At 40.2% G+C, this 15164-nt stretch overlaps 1 protein-coding gene across 5 annotated transcripts in view; it reads left to right on the plus strand.

Annotated features, from left to right (window-relative positions):
• KIAA1549L (KIAA1549 like) overlaps positions 1 to 15164 on the plus strand; it is a 265523-nt gene that overhangs the window by 151621 nt on the left and 98738 nt on the right. For all 5 annotated transcript variants that reach the window (XM_037019715.2, XM_037019708.2, XM_073216380.1 and 2 more), the window contains 4 exons: positions 1879 to 1994; positions 4089 to 4308; positions 5147 to 5280; positions 13123 to 13285. In XM_037019715.2, the coding sequence (XP_036875610.2) occupies positions 1879 to 1994; positions 4089 to 4308; positions 5147 to 5280; positions 13123 to 13285 (633 nt within the window). The remainder of the gene's footprint in view (positions 1 to 1878; positions 1995 to 4088; positions 4309 to 5146; positions 5281 to 13122; positions 13286 to 15164) is intronic.

A 15164-nucleotide genomic window follows, 5' to 3' on the forward strand; every position in this document is an offset into this window, starting at 1 on the left:
CTTTGATTTCACTTGAAAGCAGCAAGCACATCATGGCCACGGAGATGTAAGAGAATTATTAGATTTCTTTGAAATCAGTGGTTCTCAGCCAGGGATGATTGCTCCAGCTTCCCCCACCCTGCCCCAGGGACACTTGGCCTTTCTGGGGACGTTTCTGGATGTCTACAACTTGGAGGGTGGGGAGGGTAGTACTGGCATCACGTGGGATAGAGACCAGGGATGCTGCCAGACATCCTATAGGGTGCAGGATAGTCGGCAGCAAAGAATAATCCAGCCCAAATGTTCGTAGTGCCAAGGTTGAGAAGACCTGTCTTTATCAGGTGGCAGAGGAGAGAAGAACATTATGTGACATGGATTCTAGTCTTGGAATCAGAGGCCCCTGGGAAGCCAGTTCTGCCAGTCAGTCTGAAAGCAAGGTTTGCCTGTAGATTGAATCAGTGATGTCTCACATGAATGAATGATATGACTGGTAAAATATAAAATCTTGGGAAGTACTACAATATCCTGAAGGACTTTCTGGTCATGAATTTTCTCAATCAGCAGGTACTAAAAGTATACTACAATATACTATGTGGGTGCCCAGGATTTATTTTGATGTTAAAAAGGAGACTTTCTTGAGAGAGTTGGGTGGTAGAGGTGACCTCTTTAGCTCCCGCCTCCTGGCTGCAGCAAGCAGGCCAAGAGGCACACGGTGCTTTTAATAGTGTGCTAGTGTTGGCTATAAAAAGCATCAGACACATTATTTGAAAGTGCGTGCCAACGTTGAATGCTCGTATCCCTCCTCCCTCTTTACCCGGCAAATAATTAAATGAAATTGCGTCTTGAGACATACCCTATTCTAAAATGGGAAATTGTGAAACTAGGCATAGCAGAAAGTACAGTATCTCTTTTGATGTCTCAAGAAATTATGCCATCTGGTTTTTCCCTCCCCATCTTCCTCTCCCTCCAGATCTATGCCTCCTCCTGAGTGGCAGGCAACCCCGGCCACCTAGATGCAGAAGTCTGGAGCATTTTCCCTTCCCTCTTCTGCACAATGCCCCTCACCCCAGCCACACCCAAATAATACTGGTGCCTTTCAGTTCTACTCCTGAACACCCCTTCTCTCCACCCCACTGCCACTTTGCTCATTCACATGGTCATCATTGCTCAGCTACGTTTCTGCAACAGCGGCCAAATTTATCCCCCTGCCTTCCGCCACCCCCCCCCAACCCCCACTCCAGTCTGTTCTCCAGTCTGGGGAACTTTCTGAAATATATGCCGTCACTTAAACCCTTCGCTTCCTGTTCCCTCGGGACCAAGCCTAAACATGGGTACAGAAACACATCACTTTTCTCCCCCGTGCCCTAGCACTTGGTCTTCGCTCTGCTGGAGTGGGTGGGAGCAGACCTTTCCCCCTTGGCCTAGCTCATAGCCATTATCCTTCAGGACTCAGCGGAGGCAGCAGTTCCTCCAGGAAACCTTCCCTGATCCCCACCCCCTTGCCCAAGTCAGGGCAGGATCCCCTCCTGGGGCCTTCACAGCCTCCCTTCACATAGCACCTGTCACGTTCAGTTCAATCAAAATGCCTGTTCTCCACCCCCACCCTCCCACCCCACCCCCATTTCTGTCCCGCTTCTCGGGTTGTTTTAGGTGGCGTGGCTAGCTCAGAGTCTGCATTTGAGCAGGCTAGGGCCACACAAATGGCTAATGCCTTCTTCCCTATGCTTGAGCAGGTCCAACAGAACTATTACCCCGGCCCACCCCTCACCTGGGTTTGACCTGTGCTCACCAGCTTTGTTTAGCGCTTTCAGGAGGTGGTGGTGGTGGAGGGGAGAGAGCTCATTAATTAAGAGGTCTGTTGCCTCACCCTGACAGCCATGCTTCTGTTTTGCCCCACAGTTCTCTTTCTGACCCAAAGGAGAGTGCAGATCATTGAAACCTTGAAGCTCAATGTCGCCAAAGGGCTCACACAGGCACTGCGGAAGGCTTTCCACCAGAATGATGTCTCAGCTCATGTAAGCCCCTTGATTTTGTAATCAGACTAATCCATCTACATCTACTTGGCCCCAGAGTATGTTTAGATGGTTTTCTCGGGTACCATAACCACACTTGCCAAAAGTAGGTTCTTTGTTCATTTTGGCAAAGAGCTAATGCATGGCGGTTAGAGAAAAAGGTCAGATTTTGAGATGGCAAACTGAGGCTAATTGCCCTATGTCTAGATTTCTTTTCTTTCTCTTTTTTTTAAGCCTATATATACTGTTTTAAATTGGCCCATATCCTGTTGTTTGGGAAAGTATTTAATATCATCCGTATAATTCTCCAGAAACCATCCAATCGCTTTCTCCTTTATCTTCCTCACCATTGTAAATAGTTAGTAATTTATTTCTGGACACTGAAAAATTGTTGTGACTTGTAAACTGAGTCTAACTTTGCTTAAATTGTCAGCAGCAGACAGGGAAGTAAACACTTTAAAAAAAATTCCAAGCACTTTAATGCCAAGTACTATTTAACAACTGCTAGCTGATTTTGATGGCAAATTCAAGTGATGGAAGCCTTACTTTATACTCCTTTGGTTTGATTCCAAGTTTGAAAGCAGTAAATGTGACTGGCAGTTGATATACAAGCCTTTCCACCACTTGAAAATGTTGCTCTGGCTTCTTCCTTGAATGCTTGGTTCTATTGCTGCTTTCAGCTCAACCACCCTAAGGACAAGGAATGAGGCCTGGTACAGTTTGTTGGTCATTATTAATCTCTTTCATACAATTCTGAGAAAAAAAGAGAAAGATGTGCATTCCAGGAGAAGCATCTGTGGTTTCTATCTGCACTAGAAGCTTTATTTCAAAGTCAAACATGTGAATGTTTCCACTTGGTTGTCTAATATAGTTTTCACTAAACTTAAGTAATTTGCAAACTACCTTCCTAGTTTTTGCCTTTTCACCATATCATCACAGAACACTGTGACAATTAGTGTTAGGTTTTTTTTATACATCAGCTAATTTTTAAAGTCTTAAATTCATATCTTTTGAAAGGACTTTCCCTAAATGGAAATCAAGATCATTTGCCACAAATAAAAGGTAACCATGAAGAAGAGAATAATGGAAACAGCTTGTTAAATTCAAGTTAGACATTGTTTCTTGCAGAGGGCTCTGAGGCTAAGCCTGTCTCTTTGTTTGTTTAAAAATATGATTATCAAGGATTATAGAGGTATTACAAGTAAATAATCCTCAAACTGAGACTTGCTCCTTGAGATACTTAGGATTGGAATGGGAGTGACTTTTTCACTGAGTGATTTGGTGTTGTGAATGCTGTGTTCATGTTCCATCTAGAAGTATCTCTTGTTCCACTTAAAGTCACCTTGAACATCACTTTCAGGTGACAGAGTTGTGGGGAGCACACAGTGTGGAAGGCCCAAAGGCACACCCAGCCTGTTGGAAAATCAGTCGTCTTGGTTTCTTTGGAAAATACACATGGCGCCACTAATGGAGATACAAGAATGAGGGGGAAGCAGGTGTTAAAACACTGTGAACTGTTAATGTGACTGCAAAACAAAATAGGAATAAAATCTAAAGCCTCAAAATCTTTCAAAGGGGTCAGAAAGAGCTCAGATCAACAGTGTCCCCTAGGATAACTGTAAGAGAAACTCTCCATGGCCCATTCCTGCCTTGGTCTTGAACCAACTTATGAGTCAAGAATGGGGTTAAGCCTAAATATTTCTTGTCTTAGCTTCCAGAGAAAGGAAATCACCTCGCTGACTACCTGACCCCTGTCCTGGAGGTGCCCCCACTTAATCTGTCATTTCTGCCTTTTAATTTTCATAAATGATAAGAAATATAATAAAGCTGTTTTCCCCAGCATTCTATCCCCTGGAAATCTCTTTTGCCTGCCATCTCCTGTCTGGGTTCTTAGGTGGTGATTGGTACTCACGGGATTTTAATGAGGCACTGAAGGAATCAACAACACAGATTTAGTTCTATTCCATGTACGTCTGATATAAATTATATTTTTTGCTATGTGCTATGTAATACTTTGATTCTAAGAAACACCAAGAAGAAGTTTATAAAGTATTGTGGAAATAAACACTGCATTCTGTGGGTCCATTTGTTTTGTAGGTGGACATTCTGGAACATGCTCATAATGTCACAGTTGGTTATTATGCTACCAAAGGGAGGCTGGTGTACTTGCCGTCTGTGGTGATTGAAATGCTGGGTGTTTATGGGGTCAGCAATGTCACTGCAGATCTGAAGCAACATACCCCAAACTTGCAGTCTGTGGCAATACTTGCTTCCCAATGGACTCCCCAGCCTGCAGGCTACTTCCAGCTGAAAACAGGCGAGTAGCTCAGAAGGAAAGGATTCTTATCTGTTCTGGGATCAGATGGGGGTGGGGGTAACCAAGAGGATGCCTGTTTAAAAACTCCACTGCTAGCTGCTCTGTCATCTCTTAAAGTCCCTGTGTACCTTCCTTAAAGGGCCCTGCTAATCAAATGTCCAAGTTCTCTGCATATCAGCCTAAACTTTACCAATCCTGCATTTATTAGAAATATTTCTTTAGAGGAGCCTTCTTTCTTAATTAATACAATCAGTCCTTGATAAGCACCAAGTACTGTATTTTTACTTGTTTTCAGTATTACCAGTGGATACTGATAAGAGGTGGGCATCCATAAAATCTATGCTCTGGAGCAATGTGTCCAGATGCCACTGGATCAGCATCTCTGAGCTCAGGTCTTGTAATCTTTCTTTTAACTTCCCTGGTAACTCTAATTTTGTGGTGTGTAAATCACAAGAGTGGACAAACTATTGAAATTGAAGGACTCAATCAACTTAGTAATGCAGGTCAATTGATTTTTTTCCCTCCAAAGAAATAGAAGTTATTATCTCTCAGGTTATTTTTTGTCAGTCTTGGAGCAGATGTTCGCTAAATGTCTGTGTAAACTTGTCTACATAAATCCTTTGCATTGGAGAGAGTCTCAGGTTCAATCACACTTTCCTTTTACATTGTAAATCATTTTAAGAGCCACTTCTAAAACAAGATCTAAAAACCTTGTCTGTCCTTATTTGCCTAATTTTTCTGAAGTAAAATCATTCTGTTTTATATCATGTCTGCTGTTAAGTCCATGAAACTGAGGCACAGAACTTTGGTGAGCACTGATTTATTGCTCTCATTCTAGTGCTGCAGTTCGTGAGCCCATCCGACAACATACAGTCCTGCAAGTTTGCTCAGACAATGGAACAGAGGCTGCAGAAGGCCTTCCAGGATGCTGAGAGGAAAGTCTTGAATACCAAAAGCAACCTGACAATTCAGGTAAGGCGAGGGTGCTTCATTACAGTTGACAGAGGTCAACCATTATGTGAATTCTAAGAAACACCAAGAAGAACTTTATAAAGTATTGTGGAAATAAACACTGTGTTCTGTGGGTCCATTTGTTTTGTAGGTGGACAAATGATTTGGTCCCCTATTTTCAAGTTGCCTAGTATAAATGTAACTTTGTACTTCACACATTTGATGTAGACTGGAGAAGGTGCCACTCTGGGACCACTGAGTCAAGTCAATTCTGATACTGGGGAGGATGTCTGAGGTATGGCTGTAACAGGAGGGATGCAGTGTCACTATGTATCTGCTATGTTTTGGGATTTTTTTTAAGGAAATCATAGCAAGTTTATTCATTTGCAAGGTACATAAAGTGTGCAATGTTTGTGTTCCTAGGCTGCCAGCATAAGCTTTCCAAATGTTTTGGGATTTTATTTTAATTTTTCAATGAGAAGCTTCCTCAGCCCTTCCCAATCCAGTTGCTATTTTAAAAAATTGAACTGAATATACTATATAAGATATTACAAATGTCTACTACAAAATAAACCAATTCTAAATAGTAGCTGGCTCACCAAGATCTGCCTATTCTAGGATTTGCATTATTTTTCAGACATCCACATGAACAATCCTAAACACACACACACACTCCCTCTCTCTCTCTCTCTTATACATACACACACACACACACACACACACACACACACACACACACACACATATTTCATTTAGGGCTTACACATTTCATTTAGTCCTGTGTGCCAGGACTGTGCTAAGTATTTAACAGATGATTTGATACATAATAGTCAAGACATCCTTCTGAGGTATTATTACCATTTCACAAAAGAGGGAACTGAGAGACATTAAGAAACTTCCAGAAGGTCACACAGTTGATAAAGAATGAAACAAGGACTTGGGTCAAAGCCCATAGTTTTATCCACTATGCAATGCTATGAAACTTTTGGCAAACGTGAATTCTTTCCCAGGAAAATCCCACTCCTGGTATACTATAGTTAAGCTTCCTAGATTTACAGTAGACATGCCACCAAGTCTTGCTCAGATCAATTTTTTGTGATTGTATAGATAACATTCCACTAAAGACAGATCTGTCTTAATGATATTCATCCAGCCCCCCCAAATATCTCTAATTAATTATACTGCCAAATATCTCTAATTAACTATACTGCAATGTCACTGATTTTATTAAACTAAAGCCTTTGCAATTAAACCCAGTGGCTTTGAAATTGACATTTACCTTAAGTGAATTATCAGCAAAGCCAATATGATGTAGAAAATATGCAATTTAATTTGAATGAGCAGCTTTCCTTTCTTTGATTCATTTCAAGTGTATATGGATGTATCTTATTATGATCTGGCTCATATTAGACTAAGATCTAAAAACATGTCACAAACATAAAATTTATGTAAGGATGTGACTCCCTTGTGGGAGATCTTTTCCTTTCTGGTTGGATTTGTGATCCTCACAGGTGCATGAGTCTAGGTAGAGCTTGCAGCAGAGCACACTGTAATTGTGCTCAGGAAGCACAGACTTACTGAGTGCCTGCTTCTTTTTATCAGGCACTGGCAGGGACACCAAGATAAATAAGTTGCTTTTGGCCTTAAGAAGCCTCTCTTATGCTGTATGATAGTCATGGGCCATGAGTAAAACTTTGTAAGGCAAGTAATAAACATTCCTTGGAAAAGACTACAACTGACAATTTGAAAATTGCATCTAAATAGATTTTAGATGATCCTAAACATTTCAACAGCTCTTGAAATGAATGGATAGTTGGCTGAATTGTTTTATTAACCCTGCTTTGCTTTTTGCCTTGGCTAACAGGAAGCCCAGAACCAAACTTGTTGCCTAGATTTTGTAACCGCTAAGCCCCTATATCATGCATAGATAGCTACATGCTAACCATTCTTCTGGGGGTGTCTTTTATTGGGTCTTATTTTTCCAGGACCTGGTTTTGTAATTAATAACATTTTATTGTATTAAATATAATTTCTGGGGTACCTTGGATTTTCTATGGAATAAGACCATGTAAATATTTAATTAATTTGTTTAGAAAGTCATTGGAAAAGTGACTTTTTTCTCTTTCTTTCCTTGTATAGCATTGGTATTAGGGGCTAGATTACAGTAGACTCAAGTAAGACTTTTGGTTGCAAGTGACAGAATCCAAGCACACAAACGTTTCTTAAGTAAAGAAGTGCTTGTCTCATGTGACTGAAAGGTTCACAGCTTACTTACTTCAGGCAGAGCTGGAGGCAGGTGCTTACAGGATTTCCTTATGAAGTCCTCTCTCCATCTCTTAGCTTGCCTTCCTCTGGGCTGACATTACCCTGAGGCCCTGGCAACTCCAGGCTTGCCGCATCCTTATTGCTCACAGTCTCATGGAAACAAAGTGCTTTTTTTTGGGTCATTCCAGTAAAAATCCTGGGATTAGCTCTCATTGAACCCACTTGGATCCTGTGCCCATTTCTGCATGAGTAACTGGGGCCAAGGAGATGAAATGTCTTAGTTGATTAGGCCTGTCTCAGATACTCAGTTCTAGCACTTGGGTGGGGCAGCCCCACCCAAAGCAAATGAGCCAATAGAAGAGGAGAGGTGTTTCCCCAGGAAAATTATCATAGAATGACGGAGAATGAATGCTGGGTAGGCAAAAAAAACAGCTTTCCATTCCTGCAGTCTCATAGGTCTAAGCAAGTGGGAAGAGATAAGAAGCTATAAGTGTCTCAGAGTAAAGGGGTGATTGGAAAGTGCCCCTTGCAGGGGCTGCTTCTATTTTGGGATGAGGTATGACTTTCAGGGAATAGTGATATGACCTTGGACTCAGATCTGTGTATCTCTTCTTTATGAAGCTAGTGTTAAGCAGTCACCCAAAATGGTCACACTTTTCTTAGCTATAAAAAAAATGAGTATATTAAACAGAACCACAAATAAATAGAAAGACATTCTGTGCTGATGATCTGTAGACTTAACATTGTTAAGATGTCAGTACTACCAAGAGCAATCAACAACAGATTTCATGAAATCCCTATAAAAATACCATGACATTTTTTTCAGAAATAGAAAAATCCATCCTAAAATTCACATGGAATCTCAAGAGACCCTGATTAGCCACAACAATCTTGAAACACAGCAAAGCTAGAAGTCTCACACTTCCTGAATTTAAAGCTTACTACAAAACTATAGTAATCAAAACAGTGTTGTAGTGGCATAAAGACAGACATAAAGACCAATGGAGCAGAGTAGAAAGTCCAAAAATAAACCTTTCCATATATATGGTCAATGACTTTTGACAAGGGTGCCAAGACCATTTAATGGGGTAAAGGACAGTCTCTTCAACCAGTGGTACTGAGAAGACTGGATATCCACAAGCAAAAGAATGATTTGGTTCTTTACCCAGCACCACCTACAAAAATTTACTCAAAATGGATCAAAGACGTAAATGTAAGAACTAAAGCTATAGGACTCTTAGAATAAAATAGAGGAGAAAAGCTTCATTACATTGAATTTAGTAGTGATATGTTGGATATACAACAGAAGCACAGGCAACTAAAGACAAAATAGATACACTGGACTTCATCAAAATTAAAAACTTCTGTAGATAAAAGAACACAATCTACACAATCCAAAGGTCGCCTAAAAAATGTGAGAAAATATTTGCAAATCATCTATCTGATAAAGGGTTAATACCTAAAAAATTCAAAACTACTACTTACAATTCAACAACAACAAAAAAACAAACAACCCAATTAAGAAATGGGGAAAGGATTTAAATAAACATCTCCCCAAAGAAAACACGTGGCCAGTAAGCACATGCAAAGATACTCTACATGACTAATCATTAAGGAAGTACAAATTAAAACCATGAGATGTCACTTCACACCTATTAGGATGGCTGTGATTAAAACAGAAAATAACAAGTGTTGGTAAGGATGTGGAGAAACTGGAACGCTGGTGCACCGCTAGTGGGCATATCAAATGGTACAGCTGCTGTGGAAAACAGTATCATGATTCCTCGAAAAATTAAATATAGAATTACCGTATGATCTAGCAATTCTACTTTTGAGTATATATCTAAGAGAAGTGAAAGCAGGAACTTGAACAGATACTCATACACCCATGTTTAAAACAGTGTTATTCACAGCAGTCAAAAGGTGGAAGCAGCCCAAGTGTCCATCCACAGATGAATGGATAAATAAATGAGGTAAATACATACAGTGGAATATTATTCATTCTTATAAAGGAGGGAAATTCTGACACATGCTACAGCATGGATGAACCTTTTATATCTTTATATATTTAGTTGAAATACAGTTGATATATAATATTGCATTAATTTCAAGTATATAGCATAGTGATTTAACAGTTATCTGCATTAAATGCTCACCCCAACTAGTGTAGTTAGTATCAGTCAACAAAGAAAGATGTTACAGAACTATTAACTATATTTCTCTATGCTATACTTTCATACCTATGACTAATTTATATTATGATTGAGATTTTGTACCTCATTATCTCCTTTACCTATTTCACCCACTCACCCCAATCCCTCCCCATGGTAAAACGGTACCATAGTGTACACTTATGGTTACATGCCACAGTATCTATGAGTTTGTTGCTGTTTTGTTCCTTTTTTTTTTTTTTTGCATTCCAAATATAAGTGAAATCATATAGTATTTGTTTTTCTCCACCAGGCTTATTTCACCTAGCATAATACTGGGTCCCTCCATCTTGTCACAAATGGCAGGATTTCTTTCTTTTTTATGGCTAAATAATATTCTATTGTGTGTATGTGCCACATCTTCTTTATCCATTCATCTATTGCTGGACACTTTGTTGCTTCCTTTTCTTGGCTGTTGTGAATGATATGGCAATAAACAAGGATGAATGTATCTTTTTGAATCAGAGATTTTGTTTTCCTTGGGTAAATTCCTAGGAGTAGAATTACTGGGTTGTATGGTATTTCTATTTTTAGTTTTTCGAGGAACCTCCATACTGCTTTCCACAGTGGCTGCACCAATTAACATTCCCACCAAAAGTGCAGAAGAGGTCCCTTTTCTCCACATCCTGGCCAACACTTGTTATTTTTTGTCTTTTGGATAGTGGCCATTCTCACTGGGGTCAGGTGATGTCTCATTGTGGTTTGATTTGCATTTCCCTGATGATTAATGATGTGTAGTATCTTCTCATGTGCCTGTTGGCCATTTGTATGTCTTCTTTGAAAAAATGCTATTCAGTTCCTCTGCCTATTTTTTAATTGGGTTATTTGTTTTTTTGATGTTGAGTCTGTTGGATGTTAACCCCTTATCAGATATATCATTTATGAATACATTGTCCCCTACTGTAGGCTGCCTTTTTGTTTTGTTGATGGTCTCCTTTGTTGTACAGAAGCTTTTTAGTTTGCTGTAGTCTTACTTGTGTATTTTTGCTTTTGTTTCTCTTGCCCAGGGAGACGTGTCCAGAAAAATATACTCATGCTTATGTTCAAAAGATTTTTGCCTATGTTTTCTTCTAAGAGTTTTATGATTTCATGTCTTATATTTAGGTTTTTAATTCATTTTGAGTTTACTTTTGCATATGATATTAGGGAGTAATCCAGTTTCACTCTCTTGCATGTAGCTGTCCAGTTTTCCCAATACCATCTATTGAAGAGACTGTCTTTTCCCCATTTTATATTCTTGTCTCCTTTGTCATATATTAATTGACCATATATCCATGGATTTATTTCTGGACTCTCTATTCTGTTCCATTAATCTATATGCATGGATGAATCTTGAAGATGTTAGGCTAGGTGAAATCAGTCACAAAAGGACAAATACCACTTACAACATTAGTTTTGTTAAATTAAACAGAAAGTAGAATCATGATTGCCAGAGGCTAGGGAGATGAAGAAACAGGGAGCTGTTTTTAAATGGCTACAGGGTTTCAGTTTGAGATAACGAAAGTATTCTGGAGATGGATGGCGATGATGGCTGCACCACAGTGTGGATGTATTTAATACCCTGAATTCTACACTTAAAATGGTTAAAATGGTAAATTTATGTGTATTTTGCCACAATTTTAAGAAAAAGTATAACTTATTTGATCTAGTATAGCGTATGTAGAGGGATCCATATTGCAAGCTGTATAGGCTCCTTTGGGATCCAGTGAGATTTAGTTTTATTCAAAAGCAAAAAATAGAATGTTCACAATAGAGATAAAGGTTGAAAAGTTATTTTGATAATTTTCTTTTTTAGGTGGAAGTACAGTGAGGCCTTTTGAATTCTTCAGAAATAAGTGCCTTTCTTTTTGATACCCTGGGAAAGAGCTGTGAATACCTGTTGTTCCGACCACATTCCAAAAATATTTCCAGAGAGGAGAGTAAGAGTTGGCCAGTTATATTGACACAGTATATCATTAATCATGGGGCTATAGGCTCTGTGTTAGAGAATTAAAAAGGAACTTCCCCGTACAGGAAGAAGTGGGAAATAACCTGAAGAAGCTATTCTTCACAGTCTTCTTAGAAATAAAGTTGAAAAGGAAAGTTGCAGGGATAATAAAAGTCTGGGAAAGACCAGGTATCAGTCAGCTCCCTGTAGGAAAGAGGGCATACTCAGATAAAGGTAATGTGAGGAAAGTCCAGTAAAAGGGGCCTTTTGCAGAAGTGTTGGCAGGCTCCAGGGAAACTACAGGGACAGGGCGGTGCCCAAGGCTGTACAGGTTGGAAACTGATGGGGTGGGGGGAGGGAGCAGTATGGGAAACCAGAGACCAGAGCTGCCCAACAGGAGCTGTGTCCCCACAGGGATGGAGTCCCAGACCCTGGTATTCTGATCTCCCTGTCCTGCCTCTCACCCATATGCTCCTGAGCCCCTTTAAGCTGAAGCCAGAAGGCAGAGGAGCCCATGGGGATGGTCCACAAGGCTCTGCCTCTGAGGATGCTCAGCAGGACGAGGCAGGGTGGCGACAAGTGAGTTGGAGGGGAGTGGGCAGACATCCTGCACAGAAGCCAGTGAAGACTGGTCCAGTTGAATGACTTTTACTGCATCTGTTTTTCAAATCTCATCTGTGGGATATTTTTGTCCATACACTGACTCAGAAAATCTCATTTTCTGGGGACTAAAAAGCTAACTTAGACAAAGTGCAAGGAAAAAAACCACACCATCTCATAGTAATATTTACATATTCTATATTGAATTAATAGACTACAAGGAATGTAATTGCTCTCTAAAGAAGCTATTTTATATTTCTTAATTCCTTTGTAATCTGGTTCAGTCACTTGTCAGTTACTGAAGACATGATCGACTATGTAAGTTCCCTTCCTTTCAACTTTAAAATTCCCCAAAAGTTTGACTCAGGTTTTCTGTGGGTATTTAAGTCCTCCTTAACTTTAACATTCCGATGCGCTATTTTGTATTTTCAGAACCATGAAGTAGCCTGAGATAATTTAACCCTTAGAAAAGATACACACACCTGGTTGAGACCTAAAGCCAGGCTTGCCTGGGTTTGAATCCTGGCTCTGTTATTTATTGGCTGTGTGGTCAAGTGCAGGTCCCTTGATCATTTTGGGCCTCAGTTTCCTCCTCTGTAAAAATGGAGTCATAACTGGATACACCTCCCCAGGGGTATGGTGAGGATTAAATGAGATAATGAGCCCTTAGCACAATGACTGGCACTTGGCCAGTGATCAGTAAACGATGTTAACTGTTATTCCTGTCTCTTCCTTGCTGTTTCCCACCTCCCTTTCATTCCTGCCCTTGACTGCTGCTTAAACTTCTCCCATGGCCTCCATGAAACAGACCCTCATCTTACTTGGCCTGTCTCCTTCCCTTTTCCTCCTGTGTCGACTCAGATCATCAGCACGTCCAACGCCTCGCAGACAGTCATCTTGGTGTATGTGGTGGGCAATCGGAGCTCTTTCCTCAATGGTACAGTGGCCAGCAGCCTCCTCCGCCAGCTCTCGGCTGAGCTGGTGGGGTTCTACCTCACCTACCCGCCGCTCACCATTGCTGAACGTGAGTATGACCACATTACGCAGGGACCTGGCCATTTTCCCTGGGAGCCATGCTCCATTTAGCAAACATCTGTTGTGCTGGGCTGCATGTGAACTCTTACCATAGAAAACTGAAATATGTGATAAATAGGCATTGAACTGATGACAAGTTTATGACACCTTGAAAAAAAGCTCTTGCTAGGTGCCTTTAACCTTCACATATCTCTTTACTTCATTTAATCCTCACAACTACCCTATTGAGTAGGTGCAAAATTGCCCCTATTTTACAGAGAAGAACACTGAAGCTCCAAGAGATCAAATAAGATGGCTGCTGTCACATAGCCAGTGAGACACAGACCCTGGGGTCCAAATTCACGCAGTCTGCCTTCTGAGCTTGCAGTAACTTCCTGGCAGGGCATCTGGCCTCGCGGCAATCTGGGTTGTATGGTTCCCCTCATTTCTGCCACCAGTAAATGTTCCCGAGCCTTTAGGCCCTGCCCTGTCTGTAGATACTGTGGTGCACCTTTTTTGCAGACAGCATCGTGACTTCACTTGATGAAGTCCCCATAGTCTGTGACCTCCTCTTCCTCTAATGCTTCAGTTATATAATCCTCATTGCCATGCAGCAGGCATAGACTTTGAAGACAATGCAGCCTACATATTGTACCCAAACTTCCTTGATAGCCAAAGGAAATAAAGATTTGTGCTCTTAAGTTTAATTGTTGGCACATTTCTCAAGGTGACTGGGCAAGTTTTGCGGGGCACATATTAGCAAAATTGTTTCTTTTTCCCTCTGTGTTTGCTTCTGATATTATAAATACATAAGATGTGTGTGAATGTACTCTGCATATAGTAGGTACTCAGAATTCTTTTTAAATGTGTGTGTAAGGGCAAGCTTTTGTGGATTGCCATGTAGTAAGGAAAAATGCTTCTGGATTTTATGGAAAAGATGATGTCATAAAATGGCATTATGTCACATGAGTATGTAAAGAATTTATTTTACTTCATCTTGAAATTCTAATAATAACAACACCTAAGATTTATTGAGCACATACTGTGTGCCAGGCACATGCTAAACTCTTTGCATGTATAGTTAACCCTGCAAACAATGTGGGGATTAGGAGACCTGACCCTCCTGCACAGTCCACAATCCACATACATATAACTTTTGACTCCCCAAAAACTTAACTACTAATAGCCTACTGTTGATTTTATGGTAGTAAATGATAAAATAGACCAGTATCTACATATATTTTATGTATTCATGGCATATCTAACTTTCTCTTAATTTTTTCAGTATTTCAGGCTCTGTAGGCTCTGTAGTTTGTCTGCAGTTTTTCAAATTGTCGCAAGTCTACAAAAAAATTCCAATGTATTTACTGAAAAAAGTCCATGTATAAGTAGACCTGCACAGTTCAAACCCATGTTGCTGAAGGGTCAGCTGTGTTAGCTCTGGTGGTCACCACACCTGGAAAAAAATAGGACCATTGCTTACAAGCATTTGGCCACTAAACTTAGTCCCTGAATTAGAAAAAAATCATTCAAGAGATAATCATTCCTAAAAATGTTAGTGGTGGGTGGATAATTTTTAAAGCAAAAGCTATAGTTAAGACGGTTTCAAACTGTAGGGTCTTAATAGTGAACATGTTTTACTCAAGAAGGTTTTGGTGGAAAATAAACAAACCAAAGCTTTTTCAGGATGTGTTCCTGTGCTGAAAGAACAGAAATTCACAAACCCTCAAAAACTGTATCTGAAAGTTAGTCCTTTACTGAGTATTTTAGTGTTCTGAACAACAAGACAGTTTTGTCTGTATGTCCTAGAGTTCCCAAGAAAAACAGGACTTAGCTGCTGGATATTTTGTCACCCACTTCCATTTCCCGTAACAGTTTTTGCATTTAAA

Source organism: Manis javanica, chromosome 11 (genome assembly GCF_040802235.1).
Source record: "Manis javanica isolate MJ-LG chromosome 11, MJ_LKY, whole genome shotgun sequence".
NCBI lineage: Eukaryota > Metazoa > Chordata > Mammalia > Pholidota > Manidae > Manis > Manis javanica.